The sequence below is a fragment of the Myodes glareolus genome, chromosome 18 (assembly GCF_982192425.1).
Source record: "Myodes glareolus chromosome 18, mMyoGla1.1, whole genome shotgun sequence".
Classification (NCBI taxonomy): Eukaryota; Metazoa; Chordata; class Mammalia; order Rodentia; family Cricetidae; genus Myodes; species Myodes glareolus.
This window is the reverse complement of record NC_142043.1, coordinates 69,603,054-69,622,517: the sequence shown is the minus strand read 5'-3', so window position 1 is coordinate 69,622,517 and position 19,464 is coordinate 69,603,054. Positions and strand designations below refer to the sequence as shown.

At 55.7% G+C, this 19,464-nt stretch overlaps 3 protein-coding genes across 9 annotated transcripts; 2 read left to right on the top strand and 1 right to left on the bottom strand.

Annotated features, from left to right (window-relative positions):
• The first annotated feature begins 38 nt into the window (after positions 1–38).
• Skic2 (SKI2 subunit of superkiller complex) lies at positions 39–10,007 on the top strand. The gene is made up of 28 exons (XM_048437921.3): positions 39–194; positions 282–385; positions 1,500–1,609; positions 1,707–1,824; positions 1,913–2,027; positions 2,116–2,190; positions 2,434–2,487; positions 2,568–2,752; positions 2,900–3,028; positions 3,243–3,388; positions 3,869–4,015; positions 4,108–4,192; positions 4,299–4,405; positions 4,773–4,919; positions 5,033–5,129; positions 5,249–5,461; positions 5,589–5,699; positions 6,618–6,848; positions 7,311–7,448; positions 7,578–7,715; positions 7,841–7,945; positions 8,160–8,307; positions 8,378–8,504; positions 8,666–8,876; positions 8,996–9,106; positions 9,185–9,403; positions 9,537–9,677; positions 9,763–10,007. The coding sequence occupies exons 1-28, from the start codon at positions 173–175 to the stop codon at positions 9,961–9,963; spliced, it is 3,735 nt and encodes a 1,244-aa protein (XP_048293878.3). The 5' UTR covers positions 39–172; the 3' UTR covers positions 9,964–10,007.
• A 9-nt stretch (positions 10,008–10,016) lies between these two features.
• Dxo (decapping exoribonuclease) lies at positions 10,017–12,425 on the bottom strand. Of its 5 annotated transcripts, none has more exons than XM_085679965.1 (8): positions 12,188–12,425; positions 11,947–12,015; positions 11,490–11,845; positions 11,096–11,331; positions 10,785–11,004; positions 10,555–10,690; positions 10,348–10,442; positions 10,017–10,267 (listed from the first exon to the last, which is right to left on the bottom strand). In XM_085679965.1, exons 1-8 carry the CDS (start codon positions 12,302–12,304, stop codon positions 10,117–10,119), a joined length of 1,380 nt encoding a protein of 459 aa, XP_085536091.1. In that variant the 5' UTR covers positions 12,305–12,425; the 3' UTR covers positions 10,017–10,116. The 5 variants fall into 5 exon arrangements, with proteins under 5 accessions (XP_085536091.1, XP_085536090.1, XP_048293880.1 ...); XM_085679964.1 differs by having other exon boundaries at positions 11,947–12,117; positions 12,215–12,425; XM_048437923.2 differs by having other exon boundaries at positions 11,947–11,960; positions 12,188–12,308.
• Positions 12,426–12,482: 57 nt separating this feature from the next.
• Positions 12,483–19,176, top strand: Whr1 (winged helix repair factor 1). Of its 3 annotated transcripts, none has more exons than XM_085679969.1 (7): positions 12,483–12,643; positions 12,784–12,920; positions 16,614–16,709; positions 17,012–17,151; positions 18,374–18,471; positions 18,577–18,724; positions 18,929–19,176. In XM_085679969.1, coding segments are annotated over exons 1-7 (720 nt in total). In that variant the 5' UTR covers positions 12,483–12,543; the 3' UTR covers positions 18,930–19,176. The 3 variants fall into 3 exon arrangements, with proteins under 3 accessions (XP_085536095.1, XP_085536094.1, XP_048293883.1); XM_085679968.1 differs by having other exon boundaries at positions 18,891–19,176; XM_048437926.2 differs by lacking the exons at positions 12,483–12,643; positions 12,784–12,920 and adding an exon at positions 13,268–13,404 and having other exon boundaries at positions 18,891–19,176.
• The last annotated feature ends 288 nt before the right edge of the window (positions 19,177–19,464 follow it).

Genomic DNA, 19,464 nt, shown 5'->3' with positions numbered 1-19,464 from the left:
CTTGCCCTGCTCCGAGCGAGGCTTCGGCGTCGCGCTCGCCCACGCTCCCGGCAGGGAGTGGTGGAGGGAGGGGGCGTGTCGGAAAAACTCAATTTCCGCCCATCTCGGGGCGGGGCCAACTACGTGATTCCTCTACGTTTCCGTGCTGCGAGGCAGCTGTCGCGGCTTCAGGATGCTGGACACTGAGAGACTCGGTGAGGGGGAGGGGAAGGCAGGGGAGGGGAGCAGAGTAGCACCTGGGACTGACTTTTGACCTCTAACCTGTGACCTTTCCCCCGTAGTGCTGCCTCCTCCCGATCCCTTGAACCTGCCCCTTGGAGCTCTGGAAGTGGGCTGCACTGGGCACTGGGAGCTGCTGAACGTGCCTGGGGCTCCAGAGAGCACTGTGAGTGAGTTTTGACTCTCACCTTTGACCCGGGAGGCTAAAAGTGACACCCCCCCGCCCCCCGCCCCGACCTCACCTTCCTGTGCCTGGACACTGTCACCTGTGGCCCCCAGGCGATGTTGGACAGAACCCAGCCTCCTGAAGCTCCAGTGGGACACTAGCTCTCACAACTGCGCTTTCACGTGTGACTTTCTTCCTTGGAAGTTCCTTCTTTCTGCACTTGGCTGAGACCTCACTTATCAGCTTCTGAATCTGAAGTCGGGTGTGGTGCAAGCCTTTAATCCCAGCACTTGGGAGGCGGAGGCAGGCCGATCTCTTGAGTTGGAGGCCAGTTTGGTCTACAAGAGCTAGTTCCAGGACAGGCTCTAAAGCTACAGAGAAACCCTGTCTTGGGAAAAACCAAAACAAACAATTCATAACAGTAACAGAACTCCACTTAGGAAGTAGCAGCAAAGGAACTGTACTGCAGGGTTGGGAACCACTGGCTCCGTCGATAAAGTGCTTGCCATTAGCTAAGTTGGTATAGTGTTTGCCTAGCGTACACAGAGATCTGGGTGACACTGAGGTGTGGCATTGCATGCTTGTCACCCCCTAGTTCTGGGTCATTTATATATATGAAAATTTATTTATTTTGTAAGGATTTATTTATTTATTATGTATACAACATTCCTTCCATGTATGCTTGCATGCCAGAAGCACCTGATCTCATTATAGATGGCCGTGAGCCACCATATGGTTGCTGGGAATTGAACTCAGGACCTCTGGAAGAGCAGTCAGTGCTCTTAACCTCTGAGCCATCTCTCCAGCTCCTGAAAATTTATTATATATGTATATCAAGTTGGATGCAAACCTGAGTTACACCAAACCCTGTCTTAAAATAAGAATGCAAATGGCTGTGTCTGGCCTCTACGCGTCCGAAATACATAGTTTGCTTTAGTTAGTGCCGCAGGTCCCTCAGCCACAGGTTGGTTTTGCTTAGCTTTTGGGCTTTGCTCATCCGATTGCCTCGGCTTCTACTGGAGACATCCACCACTGGATCTAAACACAAATCCCGTCGCCTCTTCTGTCTGCACTTTATCCATTCCTAATGGTTCTCACCTCGCCCTTGTCCCAGCTTCCCCACGGCCTCCCTCCCTGTGCCCCCGACCTCCAGCAGGAAGCGGAGCAGCTGTTCCTCTCGTCTCCCGCCTGGCTTCCTCTGCATGGTGTGGAACACTCAGCTCGGTGAGGAGTCTGCAGGGCCCAGCAAGGGGGGTGGACTACCCAAAGGGAGCAGGGATAGCGAGAAAGCTGACTCCCAAGTTCTTTTCCGTTCCTCCAGAAAATGGCAGAGGAAGAGGGATCCCTGGTCTCTTCTGGCTGCTCTGGGGGCTCCCGTCCCATCCGACCTTCAGGCCCAGAGACACCCAACTACAGGCCAGATACTGGGCTACAAGGAGGTGAGAGGTCAGAGACCAGAAGAGACAGAGCTGGGAGAACGGGTCGGAGCAGACCGGGTCTCACCGGGACTCCAACCTCTTGTCTCAGGTCCTGCTGGAGAACACAAACCTGTCGGCCACAACGTCCTTGTCCCTTCGCCGACCCCCAGGGCCAGCCTCCCAGTCACTATGGGGCAATCCAACACAGTACCCTTTCTGGCCTGGTAAGTTGTAGATGGTGGGGGTAGAAGCGAGTGTCGTTGTGTCTAGGGAACGGGTCCCTGCTGAGGCCGAACCCTCATGTTTCCCCAGGTGGGATGGACGAGCCCACCATGACAGATCTGAGCACTCGGGAGGAAGCTGAGGAGGAGATAGACTTTGAGAAAGGTGAAGTGGCCGTGTCTGAGGAGGGCCCAGCAGGCCGCTGCTGGCTGTCCTGTCCATGCACAAACTACGGGAAGGGGGTCCTCCTCGCCCCAGGGGAAAAACTGTTCTCTTTAGTACCCCTGAAAAAAATGACCACAGTTGCTGTCCACATGGCAGAGCACTGTGACTGTGTCATGTGACGGAACAGCTGGGCGGCGGCTGATGCCGTGGCAGCTGATGCTGTCCCTCTGGTCCGGTCCTCAGATCTTCTTACTGTCCCACCTGGCTTCAAGAAAGGTGTGGATTTTGCCCCCAAGGGTGAGTGTGATGAGGATTTGTAGGGATGCCCAGCTCTTGTTGCAGGCGTGTGAATCTAACGGGTTGCTCTTGCTCCTCAGATCATCAAGCTCCTGTGTCAGGTTTGCTCAGCCTCAGCTGCCTGCTGGAGCCCCTAGATCTGAGTGGAGGCGATGAGGAGGACAAGGCTGAGCCAGCAGGAGTCCCTGGAGGGGACACTGCCTCCGCCTCTCTGTGCAGCGCTCCCCTGGGCCGAGCAAGCAGCTTGGAGGACCTTGTGTTGAAGGTTGGTGGTTACCGGTGATGGAGGCATGCAAGATGGGGCCTGACTGCAGCAGGGGCGGGTTCGAGGGTAAGAGTGAGCTATCTGGGGATGAGTGGCAGTCAGGAGCGCTCTGGCTGTACATTTAGCTCTCCTGCCCGGCATTTCCAGGAAGCATCCACAATCGCATCCCCCCTCGAGCCTCCCAAACCTGCACCCCAGGAACAGTGGGCTGTACCTGTGGATGTCACCTCCCCTGTGGGTGATTTTTACCGTCTCATTCCTCAGCCTGCCTTCCAGGTACTGCACACAGGTCTTACTCCACCTCTTGGTAGCCCCGACCCTGGCCTTGCCCCTCAGCCCAGCCTTGTCCCCTCTTCACCAGAGCCCATATATGGTCCCGGCCTGCCTTGCTCCTTGGTCCCAGCCCTGCACTGGCCTCCTCTTTGCCCTGATGCCTGTGAGCAGGTAGAGGGGCCCTGTCACTATAGCCCTGTCCATTTCTCTTGCGCAGTGGGCCTTTGAGCCAGATGTGTTTCAGAAGCAGGCCATCCTGCACTTGGAACAGCACGACTCTGTCTTTGTTGCGGCTCACACATCTGCCGGGAAGACAGTGGTGGCTGAATACGCCATTGCCCTGGCCCAGAAACACATGACCCGGTACACGTGGCTCCTCAGCCTGCTCTCCTCTGCATCCTTTCCGAACCTCCCCTCTACCTTATCCCTTAGATAGGAGGTTCAGGAGAGAGGCCAAGATGGGGTTCAGAGAGAAGTGAAAAGGTCTAGGAGAGAAAGAGAAACTGGGCAAGAAGATGACCTGGGCTAGCTGAGGAAGGGTTGGTGTCCTGAGGGAGGGCAGGAGGGCTGTCAGTGTGTGTGGGGGCTCCGGCAGGCAGGAGGGCTGTCAGTGTGTGGGGGGCTCTGGCGGGCAGGACGGTTGTCATTGTGAGGGGGGCTCTGGCGGGCAGGTAGGGTGTCAGTGTGAGGGGGACTCCGGCGGGCAGGTGGGGTGTCAGTGTGAGGGGGACTCCGGCGGGCAGGTGGGGGTGTCAGTATGAGGGAGCACTCTGGCAGGCAGGCAGGGTGCCCCAGCTGCGGTTCTGTGAGGAAAGAGCCTCTGACTGCCTGCCCTGTCTCCAGTACCATTTACACGTCTCCTATCAAAGCCCTGAGCAACCAGAAATTTCGGGATTTCCGGAACACGTTTGGGGACGTGGGGCTGCTCACAGGAGATGTGCAGCTGCACCCAGAGGCCTCCTGCCTCATCATGACCACAGAGATCCTTCGGTGAGAGAGGGGTCTCCCAGGTGGGTTGTGCATCCCTGCAGAAGCAGGGTAGACAGCCGCTGAGGAGTCAGCCCGGCACTGCTTCTCCCCAGCTCCATGCTGTACAGCGGCTCAGACGTCATCCGGGACTTGGAGTGGGTCATCTTTGATGAAGTCCACTATATCAACGATGCGGAGGTGCGTGGTGGGTGGGTCTCATCACAGAGCCCTGTCCCACATACCCTGAGGACCTCACTGTCTCTGCTCCCTGACTGACCTATCTCCTCTGCTGACGTGTACGCAGCGTGGGGTCGTGTGGGAGGAGGTGCTCATCATGCTCCCTGACCACGTCTCCATCATCCTTCTGAGCGCCACCGTCCCCAATGCCCTGGAGTTTGCTGACTGGATCGGGTGAGACGTGGGCCCTGGGTGCTTGACTGAAAAGGACCGTGGCGTTCCTTGGTTGGGGTTGGGGCGGTCAGGCCACTGCAGTGAGGACAGGGGTCAGACTATGGAGCCGGGAAATAGCCACACCTGAGTGGCTGCCGAACCCCACCCCCAGCCTGAGGTTTGCATGCTGAGATGGGATGGTGGGAGCCATCTGTCTGGACAGGCACACTCCATGGTCCTAAGAGGCTGGGATAGGGCAGAGGTTGACCTTGAACCAGTGGAGTTAAAATGAAGATGAAGTTGTGGTTGGTGGCCTCTTAGCCCCAAATGGAACTGGAAGACGGGGTTCCTTCCCACGCCTTCTCTGACCTGCCCCTCCTCCCTCCAGGCGGCTGAAGCGGCGACAGATCTATGTGATCAGCACGGTTGCCCGTCCTGTCCCCCTGGAACACTATCTCTTCACAGGAAACAGCCCCAAGACGCAGGGGGAGCTCTTCCTGCTGCTGGACTCCCGAGGGGCCTTCCACACCAAGGGGTAAGTCCTGGGCTGAGTGTCATGGCCGGGCCTATGCTGGGCCTCATGCCACCTCGCTCTGGGTGTTATGGCCGGGCCTGTGCTGGGCCTGATGCCACCTCACTCTGGCTCAGGTACTATGCTGCAGTGGAGGCCAAGAAGGAGAGGATGAGCAAGCATGCCCAGACCTTTGGGGCCAAGCAGCCCACGCACCAGGGGGGGCCTGCACAGGTGAGGGCTGGCAGCGGTCTGCCCCAGTCCCTGCGGGGAGGGGGTGGACTTGGGGTCTGCATCCTGCTCTACATAAGCCTACTTAACCATGACTCTCCCCCACCTCCACATAACCTCAGGACCGAGGGGTATACCTGTCCTTGCTGGCTTCCCTCCGGGCCCGGGCTCAGCTGCCTGTGGTCGTGTTCACCTTTTCCCGAGGCCGCTGTGACGAGCAGGCTTCAGGCCTCACCTCTCTCGATCTCACTACAAGCTCGGAAAAGAGCGAGATCCACCTCTTCCTGCAGCGCTGCCTTGCACGGCTCCGAGGCTCTGACCGACAGCTACCCCAGGTGTGTCCCTCTAGATACAGGTGGGGGTGTGGTGGTCCGAGACCTGCCCTGGCCGAGGGAGCCTCCTACACCTTCTCTGACCTGTTTCCCTCCCCTCCCCTCCCCTCCCCTCCCCTCCCCTCCACAGGTCCTGCACATGTCAGAGCTCCTTCGCCGGGGCCTGGGTGTGCACCACAGTGGCATCCTGCCCATCCTTAAGGAGATCGTGGAGATGCTGTTCAGCCGAGGGCTGGTCAAGGTGAGCAGGTGGGTGAGAAGGCCAAGACCTAGGCAGGACAGTGCAGTAGTTAAGAACCTGGGCCCTGGGTTTGAATTCCAGCTTCAAAACCCTACTGAGCTCTAGGTTTCTCACCTTAACCCTAAATGGGGATGTACAGGAGACCGCACAAGTGGTCCTGGGAGAGAAACCTCTACAGCGGGGAGCGTAGGGAAAGTCACTAATCAGACGCAAACCAGAGTGCTCTCAGGAGATGGCTGCACTCAGGAAACTCGCTAACTGCCCATGTGGCCAGAGATGTAGGCTGCTGCCAATCTGCCAGTGGTTGGCATCCAAGCGCTGTTGCCTTTCTGCCTCGGCACTATTTAAGCAGATTTAGTATAGTGTACCTTTTGGCACTAAGGGCCATTCTTGGGTATTTATTACAGAGAAACTCGGCCTGGTCTGTGAGGGAACATATGTGTTGCTTTGTTCTCCTGTCCTGTTTATGATGACAGGGTTCAGATCTCAAGCCCATATCCTGGGGGACCAGGGTCGAAAGGCTGGCTGACAAACAGAATGCCCTTCACTGGGACAATGGTTAGGTAAATGTAGGGGATGTCCCCCCAGAGACGAATCACCTACCTCAGTCGCAAGCAATGACTGCTAAGATGACAAGAACACGAATGGACGTGGAAAATAGACAACAATCAGATGTATAGCCGTGTTTGTGTGAACTATTACACAAGCACAAACCAAAGTAGTTTGCAATAGCGTTCACACAAAAAAGATGCTGGTTAAACACAATCCCAGCTTGGGGTGGAGGTGGGCTGTGGACGCTAAAGAACTAGGTAACCGGCTAAGCAGAGTGAGGGAGAATGCCTGCACCGTGGGGTGAGCTCTGCCAGAGCTGGGTATAGACAGGACCTTTCTGCTGACCCAGTCTCCCCTCTGTCCCAGGTCCTGTTTGCCACCGAGACCTTTGCCATGGGAGTAAACATGCCAGCGAGGACCGTGGTGTTTGACTCCATGCGCAAACACGATGGCTCTACCTTCCGGGACCTGCTGCCTGGGGAGTATGTACAGATGGCAGGCCGGGCGGGCCGGAGGGGCCTGGACCCCACGGGCACAGTCATCCTGCTCTGTAAGGGCCGAGTGCCTGAGATGGCAGATCTACACCGCATGATGATGGTGGGTAGACAGAGGAGGCCGGGCTGGGCGTAGCTGCGGCCCCAGATCCCTTAGCCCAACTCTCCTCTCCTCTCCTGATGTGTTCATTCTCCTGGGAGCAGTCAGAAGTGAGCAAGTCTAGCCTTAATCCCTGCACAGGGAGGCAGAGGCAGGCAGATATCTGTGTTTGAGGCCAGCTTGGTCTACAGAGCAAGTTCCAGGACAGTCGGGGCTACACAGAGTAACCCTGTCTCGAAAAACCTAAAACAAAAGAGCGAGCAAGTCCCAGGGGACTTCCACTTTCTTTTGCTTTCCCGCCACTGTGGTATGGCGCCCAGTGGGGGCCTTTGGGAGTCCATGTCCTTCGTTTTGTTCCTGAGGTGAGCAGGGGGTTGGTTTGAGGCCTCCTGGCTGCAGAGCTGGGACTAGAAGATGGCTAGAGCACGCAGGTCCCACTTGGTCTCACTGACTTTCTGGCTCCAGGGGAAGCCGTCCCAGCTTCAGTCCCAGTTCCGCCTCACGTACACTATGATCCTCAACCTGCTGCGGGTGGACGCCCTCAGGGTGGAGGACATGATGAAGAGGAGCTTCTCAGAGTTCCCATCCCGCAAGGATAGCAAGGTGAGGAGGTTAGGGTGACCAGCACAGCAAGCAGGTCAGAGCTAGCCAGGAGAGGTGGGTGGGCCAGTTGGGTGGCGTTGGAGAACGGGCTGGGCTTTTAGACTGGTTACAGCCTTCCCTTCTACTCAGGCCCATGAGGAGGCTCTGGCTGAACTCACTAAGAGGCTGGGGGCCTTGGAGGAAGCTGATGTGACTGGCCAACTGGCTGACCTGCCTGAGTATTACAGCTGGGGGGAGGAGCTGACAGAGACCCGGAACATGATCCAGGTGAGGAAGTTGGGGGTGTTGGGGAGACGATAGGAGGGACAGTGGCTGACACTGCTTCTGGATTTAGCCCCAGAGCCCTGGCCTCACATCTTCCCATGCCCCCTTGTGCCTGTCTTGCTCTCCAGCGTCGCATCATGGAGTCTGTGAACGGGCTGAAATCTCTCTCAACTGGAAGGGTGGTAGTTGTGAAGAACGAGGAGCATCACAATGCATTGGGTGTGATCCTGCAGGTGAGAAGGGGGGTCCTCACCCCCACAGAGTTGGGGGCTCAGGCACGTCAGGACTCTGGTGTGCTCATTTTCACTCATCATCATTTTATGCCTGTCTCTGTGCCTGGTCCCCAAGAGGCTTCTCTAGTGGGCGTGGAGGGGGTCCCAGGTGGGTCCCAACCCCTGTCCAGGGTGGGCATACCATGTCCACATTTGTTGTGCCTGCCTCTTATAGGTCTCCTCAAACACCAGCAGAGTGTTTACAACGTTGATCTTGTGTGATAAGCCTGTTGTGTCCGAAAGCCCACGGGATAAGGGGCCAACCACTCCAGATGTGCCCTACCCAGAAGACCTTGTGGGCTTCAAGCTGTTCCTGCCTGAAGGTGAGTTCCTCGTGGTGGTGTGAGCAGGGTGCGTGGGCCATGGCGAAGTCTGACCTGACTCGCTTTCCAGGGCCCTGTGAGCACACTGTGGCCAAGCTTCAGCCAGGAGATGTGGCTGCCATCTCCACCAAAGTGCTCCGGGTGAATGGGGAGAAGATCTCTGAGGACTTCAGCAGGAGACAGCAACCAAAATTCAGGTCAGAGATTTGAGGAACCTTTTTCAGGGAGGGGCATGCACCAGTAGGTGTGTATGTACAAAGGGACCACGCAATGGGGAGCCGAGGGACGTCCTCAGCAAGAGGGGCTCCTGTGGCAAAGATGCCTCTTGGTCCAGATCACAAACCTGCTCCCCCTTCAGGAAGGACCCTCCCCTTGCAGCTGTGACCACTGCAGTTCAGGAGCTGCTGCGTCTGGCTCAGGCCCACCCATCGGGGCCCCCGACCCTTGACCCTGTCAACGACCTGCAGCTCAAGGATGTATCAGTGGTGGAAGGTGGGCTTCGGGCCCGGAAGCTGGAGGAGTTGATCCGGGGGGCTCAGTGTGTGCACAGCCCACGGTTCCCTGCCCAGGTAGCAAGCAGAGGCAGCTTTTCCTCCCTGGTCCCTATGGTCTGGGTACTCCTCCCTCAGCCCTGTGCACCCCTGCAGAGGGCTAGGAGGCTAATGGTTTCTGCTGTGGCTTTCTTTAGTACCTGAAGCTGCGGGAGCGAAGGCAGATTCAGAAGGAAATGGAGAGGCTGAGCTTCCTACTGTCTGACCAGTCGCTGCTGCTGCTCCCCGAGTACCACCAGCGTGTAGAGGTGAAAGAGCAGGGCGGGGCATGAGGTGGGGGAAGCCTGGAGGGCAGTCAGGCTCTGCAGCCCTCGCCTCTCCTGCAGGTGCTCCGGACCCTAGGCTATGTGGATGAGGCGGGTACAGTGAAGCTGGCAGGCCGAGTGGCCTGTGCCATGAGCAGCCACGAGCTGCTCCTCACTGAGCTCATGTTTGACAATGCACTGAGCACCCTGCGACCGGAGGAGATTGCAGCTCTGCTCTCTGGCCTGGTCTGCCAGAGCCCCGGTGACCCTGGAGATCAGCTCCCAAGCACCCTCAAACAGGTAGGAGCCATCACCCCCCTCTTGGCTTGCGTAGTCCTGGTAGGTGCCTCCCAAGGTGTGCATAGCCTCTTCCAGATCAGGGGCCTTCCCGGTCCAGGAGCTGGAGGCCTTGACCTCTCCTTACTGTCTGCAGGGGGTGGAACGTGTCAAAGCTGTGGCTAAGCGGATTGGTGAGGTTCAGGTGGCCTGTGGCCTGAACCAGACAGTGGAAGAATTTGTGGGAGAGCTGAATTTTGGGCTGGTTGAAGTTGTGTATGAGTGGGCTCGGGGTATGGTAAGTACCTGGGTTTGGCAGGTAGCTGGCTGGGGAAGGTTGTCCAGGCCTGGCACATTTAGCCTTCACTCTGCTCTCCCCATAGCCCTTCTCCGAATTGGCCGGGCTCTCAGGGACCCCGGAAGGCTTAGTGGTCCGCTGCATCCAGCGCCTGGCTGAGATGTGTCGCTCGCTTCGAGGAGCAGCCCGTTTGGTAGGGGAGCCTGTGCTGGGCGCCAAGATGGAGACGGCAGCCACCTTGCTGCGGCGGGACATTGTCTTCGCAGCCAGCCTCTACACCCAGTAAAGGGCATGTTGGGTAAAAGTGAATAATAAAACAGCAAACCAGAATGCTTGGAGTATTGGGTAGGGATGGCTGTATTCAGACGCAGCAAGACACCTGCTTAGAAACCCGCTATATTATCTGCATAGAGTCCACACTGGTGTGTCCCCTGAGGCGTCAGTCCTTGGGGGAGGAAGTCTTTGAGAGTGATGGGAGGTCTTGAGTCATGGCTTCCACATACCATGTGGGCAGGAAGGCATAGGGTGCATCCCGATGGACAGATACAGTGACTGGGCCACCAGGTTCCCAGGAGAAGAGGTGAACAAGCCTGGGGAAAGATGGAGGTGTGGGGAGAAGCCAGAGACTGAGCCGAGATTCAGAGTTGGTACACAAACCTGAAGTCCTTACCTGGGGTCATCCTGGACAACTGTGCTCTGGGCAAAACTAAGGAAGGCGGCACAGAAGTTCATGCACACAGAGGGATTCCAGCCATCCCGGTCGTTCTGGAGGAGGCAGAAGAGGCAGAGGACAGTGAGGGTGGGAGGAGAGGAAGGCAGATGGCAAAGGGACACTGGACCTAAGGTGGCAGCTGGCAGCCGTGACACCCTGCCTTACCCTGACATTTTCAAACATCTCCATGGTAGGAAAGGTCTTTAAGGAACAGATGAAACCTTCTGGGTTCCGGAAGCCGGCGACAACATGTGGGACCCCTGGGAGGAACGACTGAGCCCACCATTTCAGGAGTTTATGTCTGACAGGAGAGGCAAAGGGTCAGCAGGACCCTCCACCCTCACCCCTGGGCTCCCTCTCCTTCCCAGGCTCTCCTGGCCACCCCTGGCCTGAACCTGTAGAAGCTCCTCCACTGGCCAGGGCTGTGCATCTCCTTGGAGGTCTTGAGCTCCACATAGCAGGCAGGGGGCTGTGTGGATGGGGCCTGAGGGTTCATGCAGTCTACCTCCCCGGAGAAGAGCAGAGGGTGGCTTCCCAGGCGGCTGCGTAGCACAGAGCAGAAGGCCACGTTGGTGTTAACCTCCCCAGAGGGGTCTGGGGAACCTCCAGGTTTGTCTGTGCAAGGAGAGAAGCAGCAGCAGCAGGGGAAGGGGCTCTCGACCTCTGAGGAAGGGGAGGGGGCCCGCACACCAGGGACAGCTCTCACCTGCACACATGTACTGCTCAAATTTGTAGCCCATGTACATGAGCTCCCGCAGGAGAGGCGGCCTGGCCAGCCTCTGAGCCCGAGCAGCCGGGGTCTCCACCTCACTTAGGTACAGTGTCCCTTGGAACCGTGAGGCTGCCAGCTGCCAGCCCTCCTGCCGCTCATACGGCGTGGTCAGCAATTTTGTCAGGTGTCCTCGCCATGTCACTGTGGCCCCTGCCAGCCAGCCCGGACCCCTGGTGGGGGGGAAGAGTTTGGGGCTAGTGGTCGGATTCGAAGCCTTGGCTCAGGTGAGCCACAGCCCCTGCTAAAGCCCATCTGGCTCTCCTCACTTTAGGAGCTAAAAGCGGGTCCGCGGGTCTGCGGGTCAGCTTGTGCGCAGGGCTTCGCTCACCCCTCCAGCTGGTGTCGGTGTTCTAGGAGCCAGCGCAGCAAATGGTCCAGCCTCTCTTTGACTTCCTCATCCCGGGGCTGGTATCTATCAGGGTACCCATCTCTGAGGTCAAAGTCGGGGCCTGGACCGTTGATGGGGGGCGGGCTGTAGTAGCGCAGGGCTCGGGCATCTCCATGGTACTGGCGCTGGGCGTCCAGGGAGAAGCAGCCCAGTTCGGAAGGACGCCGGTAGAAGGGGAAGGGGCCAGAGTACAGAGCAGGCTCCGTGCGTAGTGAGGACATTGGACGCGGGAGCTTAGGCTCCGCCACCTCTGTCTTCTCCGTTTTTCTCTTGGTTCCTCTGGGCTCCATAAGCTCCTGAGAGGACAGGGTTTGCACTTTAGAGCGGATGAGGACAGAATGAGCCCAGCGCCGTGCAGCGCCTGCCCCTCCTCATTCAGGAGCCGAGCACCTCTTACCCGTCCACGGCCACCTAGACGCGGCGAGTTTAAGAAGTCTGGGCTTAGCCGGGCGGTGGTGGCGCCCGCCTTTAATTCCAGCACTCGGGAGGCAGGGGCATCTCTGTGAGTTCGAGGCCAGTCTGATCTACAGAGCGAGTTCCAGGACAACCAGGGCTGCACAGAGAAACCCTGTCTCGAAAAAAAACAAAAACAACAACAACAAAAAAGTAGTTCGGGCTTAGAGCAAAGAACTGGTTACCTCAAAGCTCCCAGCCCTGGCTTCCACCTTCTCTACGCTCTGCCATCGGGGCAGCCCGTCAGAAGCCCTCCGGAGAGACTGCAAAAGTGTCGTGGCCGCGTCTGATGACGCAGTCATTGGCTTCAGGGCGGGAAGGGCGACGGCACTGCCGGCAGCACCTGAAGCTGGTCCCAGGTGGACACCCGCACGCTCCGCGCGAGCGAGCTGCCTCCCGGAGCCAATCGGCAGCGGCGCGGGCGCCGGAAGTGAGACTGGCTCCGCCCCTCGCGGGCGCGTCCGAGGCGCTGTCGTCATCGCCCCGCGCCGGAAGACCCCGTCTCCGGGCGCGCTTTCACGGAAGCGGGGAGTCCCGGGCTATGAGTCGCAAGAGACAGCTCCTGGCATCTGAGGCCTTTGGAGTGAAGCGGCGGCGGGCGCCGGGGCCCGGGAGAGCGGATCCTCTGAGGGCGGGCTCAGGTAACCATGGCAACCCGGGCGCAGCGGGCCCGAGGGTCCCGGCCCTCGGAGGAGGACCCAGGGTAGGTAACCGTGGCGACCCGGCAGCGGGGCGGCGGGCCGGCCCTCGGCGTCCGACCTGACTCCGCGCTCCCCGGCAGGGTCCGCGCGCGAAGCGGTGGAGGAGCTGGCGCGACTGTTCCCCCGGGGGCTGTTCGAGGACGCGCTGCCGCCCATCGCGCTGAGGAGCCAGGTGTACAGCCTGGTGCCGGACAGGACGGTGGCCGACCTGCAGCTGGTGAGGAGCGCCGGGGAGACCGTCGGCGGCCCCCCGCCCCGTCCTGCCCCGTCCCATCCGCCTCCACCCCCGCCCCGTCCCGCCCCGTCCCATCCGCCACCCCCCCCCGCCCCATCCCCCCCCCCCCGTCACTCTGGCCCTCACCAGCCCCTCAGGCAGACGTCAGCTCACACAGCCTCTCCGTGCTGTTTCGGGGTCACTAGCGAAGGCCTAGAGCTGAGTCTAGTGTCAACTCCCGGATTTCCCAGGCGATGAACTTGGATTGGGGAGGGGAGCGCTGAGCGTCCGTTGAGTTGGAGGCGGTAGATCCGTGTACTCGGCCGTTGGCTATCACGACTGCAGATCGTTCTGGGCCCTTTGAACACCTGGCAAAGTCATGAGGCGGAGTGAGACCCGTAGGGAGGCTAGACAGGTGCTGTATCCTGGTAACCAAGTTCAGAAGGTGATGAAAGCCGGGCTGCCCCACGTCAGACAGAAACAGGAGGTATGGGGTATACAGCATTTAAGGTTTGTGAAGGCCTGCTTCACAAGATCCTGGAGATAAGCCATAAGGATCACAGTCACCTCCCAGTTAAATCCGGCGGGCAAGTCTCAGTGTCCGTGCTACCAGAACCCCTCACAGATCACCGAGTCAGAGGTCTTAGCACCGTGAAAGCCGCTTACAAAGTGGGAGCAATGCGGGGCAATGCATCCACACAGCTCCACGCCTTTTGACTGGCACTTCCTTCTCAGTTTCTGTCACAGATTCCTCTGGCTTAGCTCTGCCCTTACATGGCTCTGGAGTTTCTGACCCCCGAGAAAAGGCCATAGACTCAATCCAAGTATATTTAAGAGATGTTTTGATTACTGCTAGCAGGACAGCAATCTTGAGCCATTCGAAGGGGGAGCAAGGGAAGGGTTTTTTACAAAGGTGAAAACCACAAGGAGCAGTTCTGCTCTGCCGAGATAGTCCTAGACTGTCTGTGTAAGTAGGGGACAGAAGCCGAAAAGCAGTCAGTCATAACAAGTAGGCAGTCACGACTGTACATTTCTGAATGCGGGCCACAGAGTCAGGGCCATGGAAACTTTTTCTCCAGGGATGCAGACGAACAGCGAGTAGGCACTGATACGGAGGCCTAGCTTAAAATGGGGCTCCTTTATCCAGCACAACATTCGTAAGTTATTTAGGGCTGGGTGGGTAAAGGGTGCGCCCAGCTGGACGCCAGAGTTTGATTTCTGGTACCCACGTGGTGAAGGAGACCCATTCCCACAGTTGTCCCCTGACTCATGCAGGCCACAGCATTTGTGTTAACTCCCCATAACAAATAATTTTTTCTTTTATTTTATGCAAACAAAGTATAAGACTTGCACGAGAGAAATGCAAACATGTTCACACGTTTTGTTTTATAACCTGACTGCCTTATACCCGAGACCTTCTGTTCCAGCCTCTCTAGTGGTGGGTGACAGGAGCCCACTTAAACTTTTGTTTTTGAGTTCTTTGGGCAGGGTTTCATGTAGCTCAGGCTGACCTGGAACTCACTGAGTAGTTGGAGGTGACCTTGCCTCTACCTCCTAAGTGCTGGGGTTACTGGTGTGCACCACCACGGGGGCCTGGTGCCTGCCCCTGATACATTTACAAAGAAAGTACACCTGTAATCCCCACCTGGACAGAGTACAGAACACAGCCAGCTCCCTCTGTCATCTTTTCCCCACGGTGATCACTACTTTGACTGTCCCTTTTGACTTTCTTCATATTATATGTGTGTGTGCATCAAGAACAGCTGATTTCATGCCTTTTTTACCTCGACAGTGAGCTCATACTGTGAGTCTTATGGTCTGGTCTATTCATGTTGCTCTAAGAACACGCCAGAGGCCATTTAGTCTATGTTAGAAACGGCGGAATTCATTTCTTACAGCTGTGAAGGTGGAGGTCCAAGATGACGGCTTCAGCTGGCACAGTGTCTGCTAGGGTTGGCTCTCCCTGTCTCAAAGGTTGTGTCCTTGCTGTGCCCTCAGTGGCAGAAGAGAGAGGAGCACTGGGCAACTCTCCGGAGCCTCTTATCATAAGGGTTTTGGTTCTTGACAGTGTGGCTCTCTCTGCAGGCACAGTGACCTGCTGGCGGCACTGCTCCTTACTGTCATCATTTGGTGGTGCTGGGCAAGCGAGGATTCTGCCATGTGTTAATTACCCAGTTTCAGCAATCTGAAGAAAGCTACAACACTGTATTCATTCTTTTTAATTAGCTGGGTATTTTTGAGATTATTCTAAGTTGCCTGTAACAATAGTTAATTCATTTTCATAGGTTTCCATGCTATGAACCTATTCCAGTTTGTGCATCCTTTTGAAACATGTGTTTTGATGAGTTATGAATTTCACCTAAGATTCAAATTATATTTTCATCGTTGATCCATTGAAAATGTCTTCCTACCTTGTTTGTGACCGTCTGGGGTTAGTAAGATCTGTGCCACACACTCCAGACTTGTTACTGTGTTCTTACATGACATTGTGGCCAGAGAATATACACAAGATCATGATGACCCCAGGCATGGCCTCTTTTGTTCAGTGTTGTAGATGTGTATTTAGAAAAAAAAAATACTGTTCAATCACTGATCTCTCTCGCTGAGGTTATAATTGAAATACTGTTTCTTCACTGATTATCTATTTCCTTGTTCTGTGAACTTATGAGAACTGGAGTCGTATAATCCTCTGACTTTTTCATTTACTATTGACTCTTTATTTTTGTATATGTGTGTGTGCGTGTGTGTGCGCATGTATGGAAGTCGGAAGACAGCTAGAGGGACTCTGTTCTCTTGATGGGGAAGGGAGGGTTAAACTCAGGTCAACAGGCCTGACAGCAGAGTCACCTCACCAGCCCTGTCACCAGCTCTTAAACATTTTCTCTGCATCCTCTCTTTGCTTTCTTCTGGAACTCAAATTAAACAGACTTTGAACCCCTGAAGGCACTTCTGTATTCAGTATTTTTGGCTCTCATATTATTGTATTGAATAGTTTATAATCTCCCTTAGATTAGTATTTTGTTTAAAAGTATTTGTTCTGTTTGTGGCTATGTGCATGTGTGTGTGTCCACATATGTATGCACCCTCCGAGACCAGAAGAGGGCACTGGATTCCTGGAGCCACCAGACATGGCAACTGAACTGGGTGCTCTGCAGCAAATATTGCGCCGAGTTATATTTGGTCATGGGCTTTGCTTAGATCAGCAAACGTGCCTCAGCGTTTCCTTTCTGTCAGAGTCTTTGGTCCCACTTTAAAATATCTGTCTGGCAGTTCCTACGATTTTCTGAACTTTTTAATGTTTAAGCAAAAAAAAAAAAACTGTTTTAAGACAAAGTCTCACTTTGTAGCTCTGGCTGGCCTAGAACTTCACTCTGCAGACCAGGCTGACCTCAAACTCACAGATCTGCCTGCCTCTGCCTTCCGGGTGCTGGGATTAAAGGCATGCCCTATACCCTCATCACTGTTTGATGCAGTGACTGGTAAGGGTGTGGTTTAGAGGATGGTTCTATGGATTGTTTGAGGTGACTAGTTGGAAAGGGCTGCTTGGCGGTCCACCAGAGTATCTTCCTGCGTGGTTAGATGTCCCAATCCCATCACAGCCCCTGCCCCACCCCCACACACTGGCAGTCAGACCCCCTGCCCCAGTGCTCAGCTTGTCTTACGTCTTTCTTTCTACTCTCATCTCTGTGGAGACAGAAGGAGCTTCAAGAGCGGGGAGAGATCAAGATCATTCAACTAGGCTTTGACTTGGATGCTCATGGAATTGTCTTCACTGAAGACTACAGGACCAGAGTACGTGTGTGTGTGTGTGTGTGTGTGTGTGTGTGTGAGAGAGAGGGGGGGGGGTAGGCAGACAGGGGAGTTGGGCATAGAAACAACAAAAGAAACATTACCCCTAGCCCACAACTCATAAACAGTGCCCAGAGCTCTGGTAAGTAGTAAGATTGGGGGAGGAGACCAGGAACTATGGGGGAGTAGGGAAAAGGGTCTGAGAAGTGGAAGGACCCCAGAGAGGGAGGAGTCAGGATGAGGTGGATAGAGAACCACGTGCAGGGTGGGGTCACCCTGCTCACAGACATCAACTCTGCTTCCAGGTCCTGAAGGCCTGTGATGGCCGACCGTGTGCTGCGGCAGTGCAGAAGTTCCTGGCCTCGGTACTCCCAGCCTGTGGGGACCTTAGTTTACAGCAGGACCAGATGACACAGACTTATGGCTTCAGGGACTCGGAAATCACGTGAGACATTGTGGGGTCATTAGGTCAGGAGAGTGAGAGGCTTGCCAGACACAGGAGGCCTAGCAGGAGCCATGCCTAACAGTGCTCTTTATTGACAACACAGGACGGTCGAGGCTTCAGTGTCCCTAAAGATCACGTTCACAGGGTCCCCACAGAGAAAAGGGAAAAGTACTAATCAAGGTCTTGGTACGAAAGGTGCCTAAACTCACGGGTGTGTGAGGTCTCTGGTCTCTCCTGAGAAGTATCAGGGGCTGAGTGGGGGCGTTCTTAGGTTATGTGTGCCCTGAGACGACCCGCACTCCTTAGGCGCATCTCAGGGCTGTGTCAGGGAAGCCTCCTAAGGAAGCTGTTTTATCAGCAGTCAGCAAAGGGCCGGGCCTGCTGTGCAGGCTTCAGGGTCATACGCTGAGCACAGCAGGTGTCTGCACCCCGTGCTGAAAGGGACAGAGGCAAGTGAATACCCTACAGCAAGGTGTAGCCAAACCAGTGAGTCCCAGGTTCAGAGATAGACCCTGTCTCAAAAAACAAGTCAATCCCAGCATTTAGTGGGCAGAAACAGGTGGATGTCTGAGTTTGATACCAGCCTGGTCATAGTGCTAGGAGAGCCAGGGCTACAGAGAGAAAGAGAGAGAGAGAGACCTTGTCTTGAAAAAATAAAAGGGGGGATGGAGCTGGAGAGATGACTAAGTGGTTAAGAGCACTGTCTGCTTTCCCAGAGATCCAGAGTTCGATTCCCAGCTCCCACAAAATGACTCACAGCTGTCTGTAACTCCAGTCTCAGGGGATGCAGTGCCCTCTCTGGCCTCCACAAATACTGCATGCATGTGGTGTACAGATAGATATGTTGCCAAAACACCCATACACATACAGTAGTAATGATTTTTTAAAAAAGTTGAGAGTGATTATACATACTTAATGTAAACCTGTGGCCTCTATCTATATGCTTGTGTGTGCTTGTGTACTTACATGCCTGCATGCACACACACACACACACACGGTGTACTTACATGCCTGCATGCACACACAAACACATGTACACATATAAGCAAGGTTATAGAGGAAAAGAATACAGAGGGACACTCAGGCAGGGATGGTGAAGCCAGCAGGGTAAGTGGATCCTGCCTTGGGTTGTCTGTATTTCTGGACACTTGGTGTCTACACATCAAGAGTTGGGGAACAGGGATGCCCTGGCTGCACTGACCTGGCCTCCCCACACCTGCAGACACCTGGTGAATGCTGGAGTCCTCACTGTCCGAGATGCTGGGAGCTGGTGGCTGGCTGTGCCTGGAGCTGGGAGATTCATCAAGTGCTTTGTTAAAGGTGTGCTGCCTACAGACAAGTCCTCAGTGCCTCAAAAACACCTGTGGGGTCTTTAGGTCTCCATGTCAGACTCACCTCCTCCTTTTCCTGGGCCACCTCCTCCAGGGCGCCGGGCTGTACTTAGCATGGTGCGGAAGGCCAAATACCGGGAACTTCTCCTGTCGGAGCTGCTGGGCCGTAGGCCCCCTTCGGCAGTGCGGCTGGGCCTTGCCTACCATGTGCATGACCTCATTGGAGCCCAGCTAGTGGACTGGTGAGTCTAGTCCTGAATCTCAGGAAAATTGCAGTGACTCGGGTGGGGTGTCCCCAGGTCATGCTTCATTCACTAGTGAAAGCCAGTTTGCTTCATCTTTTTGGAGACTCAGAAGCACACTGTGGGTCGAGGCAGATGACTCCAGTCTTATCTTTCTCTTACACAGTGTCGCCACTAGTTCTGGAACTCTCCTTCGCCTTCCAGATACGTGAGGAGTCAACTCTTGGACTCTGTAACCCATTGAGTGACGTTCCTGGAAGCGCTGCCCCGGGGTGGCTGGACGGTGCCAGGTTCTGTTGCTGCAGGCTGGTGGTCCCACCTGTCCTGTGCACTGCACCTCTGTGCTTCTGTGCTGTGGAGCCGGGGCGGTGCCAGGGGTCAGAAAGGTGGAGGGAACAGAAGCTGCCCTCTGGGTCAGGTTCAAATTGCCAAATAAAATACTTGTGCCTGTCTCCTTGCTGTTGGTTATTACTGTGATGTGTGCATGGTGAAGCCACGATTAGGGCTGGGAATTTTGTCTTAGTTCAAAGAGAGAACAAGGGTTTCTTAGGCCATTTTCCCTGTGGGACTGAGGTGTAGGCTGTTTTCTGAACAGGTGTAGGCTGTTTTCTGAGGCTTTCGGTAGAGCCTGCGCCAAGCAGAAGACTGCAGTTCAGTGTGTGCTGAATGTGAAAAGCAGGGGTCTCTGAAGCCTTTCCTGATTGGTTGGGAACTACAATGATCCTGTCCATGAGCCATGT